This window comes from Xenopus laevis, chromosome 1L, assembly GCF_017654675.1.
Source record: "Xenopus laevis strain J_2021 chromosome 1L, Xenopus_laevis_v10.1, whole genome shotgun sequence".
Taxonomy (NCBI): Eukaryota; Metazoa; Chordata; class Amphibia; order Anura; family Pipidae; genus Xenopus; species Xenopus laevis.
This window is the reverse complement of record NC_054371.1, coordinates 156,376,093-156,382,627: the sequence shown is the minus strand read 5'-3', so window position 1 is coordinate 156,382,627 and position 6,535 is coordinate 156,376,093. Positions and strand designations below refer to the sequence as shown.

The 6,535-nt window shown below is 39.7% G+C and overlaps 1 protein-coding gene across 1 annotated transcript in view; it reads right to left on the bottom strand.

Annotated features, from left to right (window-relative positions):
• Positions 1–6,535, bottom strand: part of tbc1d10a.L (TBC1 domain family member 10A L homeolog) — a 31,249-nt gene continuing 24,714 nt past the window's right edge. Inside the window, 3 exon segments of the mRNA NM_001095617.1 lie at positions 1–1,533; positions 1,617–1,771; positions 5,284–5,473. Of these exon segments, the coding sequence (NP_001089086.1) occupies positions 1,036–1,533; positions 1,617–1,771; positions 5,284–5,473 (843 nt within the window). The 3' untranslated portion in view covers positions 1–1,035.

Genomic DNA, 6,535 nt, shown 5'->3' with positions numbered 1-6,535 from the left:
TTTAAATATAGAGAATACAGCTTTATTGTCTACATATGTGTTTATATCTATCTATCTATCTCAAACTGAAATGAAAAACAAATACAATAAAATAATTTTAACAGGAAACAATCCTTTTATTTTAAATCTAAATATTGGCAAGCTCCTTTATTTGCTTTTTTTGCAACAGCGAATACCATAGATAAATAAATATTTTTTTGCTTGGCTGTGTTTAGTATAACATTATAATACATTCTGTAATACAAACCCTATCCTGTAGTGTCAGGAGGGTGAGATAGTGTCGATCAGGTAATGTTGAATGTATATCCTGAATTCCCTTGAATACAAACTCTGAGTTCCTCTTTTAAGACTGGATGTGGCAAGAGTACAAACATTCCATTGTGACCGAATATGGTACAAGATTCTTATTCTGTTAATCCATTTATTGGTACAAAGAGTGTCTGTGGGATGAAGGAAGAGCGCCTTCATGTTGTAGCTTCTCTTGTTGGTCCCATATAACAAGAAAACAATCAGATCTTTGTGCATAGTAGAAGATGTTCTGCTGTTAGCAGTCGGACATCTGGAAGGGTTGGGGGGAGTGCGCACGGCACCTCTTACAGTGACACCAGTCATAATCAAAAAATTATCTTTTTACAGTCTACAGTGGATGACATTTCTCCAGCTGCCCTTTGTGGCCCCTAATTTTACTGTTCCCTTCTTGTATTCTGTGGAGCCTTGGGAAAAAGTTCTCAGACAGAACAGGCTTTCAGTGTTAAGTATAAACCATAGATTACTGAAGTATTGTTGTGTGTGACATGGTTGTAAACTTGGTACAGTCCTATGTTTATAATCCATGTGCAAATATCATCCATCCAGATTAGTATCTACACCTAGCAGTTCCATAAATGTCTTAACTTCCCTCACTTGAATTCACTATTACAAAAAATAGCAGTGATTTAGAGGGTAGCGTATGAAAGCTTACAGGATTCCTGATGGAGACACCTAGGAGAGAGGAAAGGTGATTGTATTCCTACAGTTTCTAAATGTGGAAAAGCTTTATAAATAGGTGTCTTCACTTTCCTTAGAGCACAAGCTCTCATTGGATTGGTGCACTTTTATTGCTGGATTTCGGGGTTGCTTAGGGAGCAGAGACTGTTCCGGTTCCTGCCGGTGGTCTATAGTCCCTCCTCCTCCATTTTCCTCTTTTACTGCACCGTTCGATTGGTCTCCTTTGGCCTTTTTCTTCTTTTCTTGTTTCTTCCTTTCCTTTTCCTGTTTTTCCCTCTCTTTTGCTTCCTTGGCTCTCTGCTTCTCCTGCTCTTTCTCCTCTTGTTTCCTATTTTTCTTCCCTGTGGCTATATCAGGTGGAAGAATGATAGAAGGAGAGTGTGCCAATTGCTTGTGGCTTGCAGTTTCAGAATCACTAATAGCCTTGGACCCATGCATGCGGGTAGGGCATTTGTATTTTAGCTCCCCAAATTCTTCTCTCCACTTCTTCAACTGAATGAGATGCTCACGTTCTATATCTCGCTCTGTGATGGGAACGTCCAACAGCTAAGAGATAGAATACAGTAATGGTCAATAACTTTCATTAAAAGGCAATTAGTGAAGGGAGAAATATGGCTGTGGAATCTCACCTCTTGAATGAGGAAACCCTCAAACATGTATTGGGGCTCAATTGCCTTTAGCTTTTCCATGGTCTCGTACTGACCCTGACAGGATTTGAGTTTCTCAGAAGAGCCAATCATGTACTTCAGAAGAACCAGCGCAACCCGAAATATTATTTTTACACCTGCAAAAATGGAAAGGATGATCAGGGGGAGGCAAATATATATATATATATATATATTATATATATATATATATATATATATATATATATAGATATAGATAGATAGATAGATAGATAGATATAAATAAGGTAAGGTAAGGGCATGCATTTAGGAGGGTTGCATTAGATGGGGGGTATGTTTTGCAATGCTTTGGGCTAAGTATGGCCTTTATCTATATATCTATATCTATAATATTATTATTATTTACTGAACTCTGTCTCCTTGGTTTCATTTATAACATTAGTTTCTGTCTTAAAATTAGAATTCCTTGGGGAAATGTACATTCTGCTGAAAACACTACTGAGGATTTTTCTGCAGATTGCATGTGATACTGTTTGGCATATTACATCAGGTTTATAAGCAAACATATTGAATTTTCTACCCAAATTCATTGAAGTTTGCAAACTGTTTTTAACTTATCACCCACTGCCATTGAGTGAGACATTTATCACAGGAAGTTAACCATGGCACACCCAGATCATGCCAGCAGATGTCACATACAACTGATGGCTCATACATACTTCTGTATGAATATACATATACTGTTGGAATATTCATACTGCAACAATGGAACAGGGATACTGCTGCAGGGCTGTATATACTGGCAAAAGCTATAAATATGTGCTGCTGGGGAGCCAGAAGCATTTTATGAGAAACACCCCCACCACACCCAACTAACCCATAATAATACTCCCTTTTTACTTAATCCTTGGACTTTATTTTTTTCATCTCCATTATTGAATTCATCACTCACTGACCTAGGGGTGCTGCCAATAGCATCAAATATCAATTTAACTGGAGATCTGCAGAACAACAATTACAATTGAGGACCAACTCCAAATAGCACTATCCCGTTAAGCTGTCTGACAGCATCAGTTAAAGAGAAAAAAACAAAACAAAAACTTGCTGCATGATCATACACATACATTTTTCTAGCCTCATAAAAGGTGGACAGTCCAAATGGGTGCAGAGGATAGTCAAGCTTAACCCAATAATAAGGGAGTTTTATGCTTAACCCATGTATCCTTAAATGATCAGTAAACCTTAACCAATATTAAGATAAACTTGCTCAGGGTGCTTATCTAAGCACTCTTGCAATTTAAGATGGCCATAGACGCAAAGATTTGATCGTATGAATCTTCGATTTGTACAAGGTTCGGGCCGTGTGTGGAGTGTCCCGACATTTTTCATGCCCTTGGCGATCGGTCGTTCAGTTGATCGGACAATTTCAGAGGGAGACTGTCACCAGCTTTGTCGGACATAACTTTTGTACGATTGCTGTCAGGGGCAGAACATCATCTGATCTGTTCTTTTACTACTTTATTTGATCTGAATGGTAAGTGGCAGGTCGTGAGATTGGGATGTCCGATATGCAGGTAAATCTGCACGTCTATTTGCATATCACTTTGACTGTATGCTTAGGGCAGAGACACACGTGAAGATTCGGGGAGATTTAGTTGCCCGGCGACAAATTGTCTGTTCTTCGGGCGACTAATCTCCCGGAAAAGTCTTCCCGTCTTCACTCAGAACGCTTTCCAAAGTAGTCCGAAGTTTCCTTGTGAGGCAACTCCGGAAAATGAAGTGCTCAGAGTTCCATCCCGCCAGCGATTTAGATTGTAGCCAGTGGGAAGGCAGTTCGGGGCGATTAGTTGCCCGAAGAAGAGGCAATTTGTTGCCAGGTGACTTAATCTCCCCGAATCTTTGCGGGGAACTGAGCAGCATGTGGTGCTGTTATTATATTGGCAGTTAAAGCTCTGAAAATGAGAAAAATATTTAATGTGAATCGCAAAAGTGTTGTAGAAAAGCACCTTGAGCAATTTTGCATTCAGTTGTTTAAGGTTTACTTATATTTTAATGCAATAGATACCCCACTGTAAATACTAACAAATATATATTTAAATGATACAAACAGGGAAGGGCTTGACAGATTGCTAACTAAACAGTAACCAAAACACAGACACACAAACACAGTTTTTGGCATGTCCTTGCAGGTCCTGTACAGACAGGCCACGCTGACTATGAACACACCTAAATGAGTAAGTGTTCTCTACATCCTATACCCCCATCCTAGATCTTTCATGGTTGGTGCACATCATCCAATTATAGTGTCACTGGAAAGAGACAGCTCACACACAGGAATACCTGTACTATCCTCTCCAGCTGTGGGGAGACAGGAAAATCCAGAGAGGCAACTAAATGAGGCGTATTGCAGAATGAAAGGCCACTATAAAAACATATATGAATCTACTTATGTGGGAGAATATTTGTGCAGCCTATTAACCTTCTAGGTGCCAGTACCCAACCAGGCTTATAAAGTACAAGTTTTTAATATCATGTGAAATTCTGGTAATGATGTAGGGGCACTGTGTTCACAGAACTTTCTGGCTGTTTTCAATGATTGTTATTAAAACTTTCTCCAACATTCTCCAAATGTGCCGACAGCATAAACACTACAGTCAGGAGAGAAGACCTTTAACGGCTTTGTTCACCTTCCAAACACATTTTTCAGTTCAGTTGTTTTCAGATTGTTCCCCAGAAATAAAGACTTTTTCCAAATACTTTCCATTATTTATTTTTTACCATTTTTTTTTCAAAATCTAACTTTAAAGTTTAATGTTCCTGTCTCTGGTGTTTGAGTCTGGCAGCTCAGTAATTCAGGTGCAGATTCTGAACTGTTACAATTTTGCAACATTTAGTTGATACATTTCTCAGCAACATCTCTGGAATATTAGTAACTATTGTATCAATTCTAAAGGTGGCCATGCACGGGCCAATAAAAACTGCCGAAAGACCGAGGCAGCAGCTTATTGGCCTGTGTATGGGGCCCTCCAACGGGCTTCCCTGAACGATATCTGGCCGAAAGTTGGCCAGATGTCGATCGGATGGGACTAAAAATCCCGTTGGATCGTGGCTGCATCTGTTCGTTGATGTGGCCCAGTGATCCACCCGCCCGTTACCCATCGTTAGGATCAGATCGTTGGGCCCTAGGGCCCACAATCACATCAGCCCGATATTGCCCACCTCAAGGTGGGCATATCGGGGAGAGATTCGCTTGTTTGGCGACATCGCCAAACGAGCGGATCTCTCCGTGTATGGCCACCGTTACAGATGCCTTTAATTAAATTCAGGGATTCTGCTCAGCAGGGGCAAAGATAAAAAATGTATCAACTAAATGTATCAATTTAGAACAGTTTACAGGTTCGGCAACCCCCCTCCCAGAGTTGCTTTAGAAGGTGAAACATGACAATTTACACTTGAATATTAGAAAACCGGTCACACGTAGAAAATAGAAATGAATTGGAAAAAGTTGTTATTTCGGGTGAACTATCTGAAAACAACTAGGCATTTGAAGGTGAACAACCCCTTTCAGAAAATTGTTTCTTTATACTTTGTATTCTACATAACAGCAAAATAGACAGTGAAGGTGCAAAATCAGTTGTATGATTATACCATGTCTAGACACAATTATTACCTTCACAAAAAAACATGTCCCAGACACGCAGGACAGAACTCCAAGGGAGCGTACGAGAGAAAGCGCACATGAACCATTCAGTCATGTACAAGATGGGGTCGATTTTGTACTTGCTCAGGTGCTTGTAGGCCACAGGTGATACTTTGCGGAGCAGTGAGAAGAGAATCCTTCCATCCAACTGAATTGCTTCCTGCAGAGCACAGAAGAGATCAGTTTTAATGGATACATTTTAGCATTTCTAAGAATGATGGAGACATATTGATGGATGAAGGGGTACCTGTAGGCTTTTTTGCCATATACAGAGATTTAGTATATCCTAAACTTATTCACAGCATTCCTCTTACTTTTCTTAGTAATTTGCAGTATATCACACAACTAAAACCTCAGAGACCACTGGATGTTCTTGTTCAAACACTCCAAGACGTACACACAAGACCTTCTGCAGATCTGGAGATCAGCAATATTTCCCCAAACTGGATTTATTTTTATTCTATTTTCCAGGAACAGCTTTAGTTCTTATGGGATTGGTCTTCCCCCAAATCATTTGCTGTGTGAACTGCTTCCCACATAGTCCTGCGTAGGAGTCACGAGAAATGAACTTTTAACAAATACAATTCTTATTTATTATATGACTAATCACAACTGCTTAATCCTATAACTAATTATAATACAAGAAAAAGGAAGCGTGGTGTTTCCATGCCAATAATGAAAAAATGATGCTAGTGAACATAGCATCCTTTCTTTTTGGTTTGGATCAGAATAAATAGAGATGGATCATTTTATGTCAAATGAGCACAAAAGAGATTTCAGCGGAAGCTCAAACCAACTGAAATAGCCACTGTAAATGTGTATTATTTGTGGCCTTTCTTGTTCTCCCACCCAAGAATCCTGCAGGTCATGTGCTATAACCCCACTGTATAAAACTGACTATCATTGAGACCATTAAAAGAGAACGAAATTAAGTAAGCTTTATCAGAAAGGTCTATATAAAAACACCAGTAAACCCTCAAAGTAATGCTGCTCTGAGTCCTCTGTCAAAAGAAACACAGCATTTTTTTCCTTCTATTGTGTACACATGGACTTCTGTATCAGAATTCCTTCTTTCAGCTTCAACCTCCAGGGCCTGGGCTTGAGCATGCTCAGTTTGCTCCTATCCCCCTCCCTGCTGTAATCTGAGCCCAGAGCTATGAGTGAGCAGGGAGAGATTTAAGTAGGAAGTGAAGTCACACCAAGCTAATATGGCAGCTGCTAT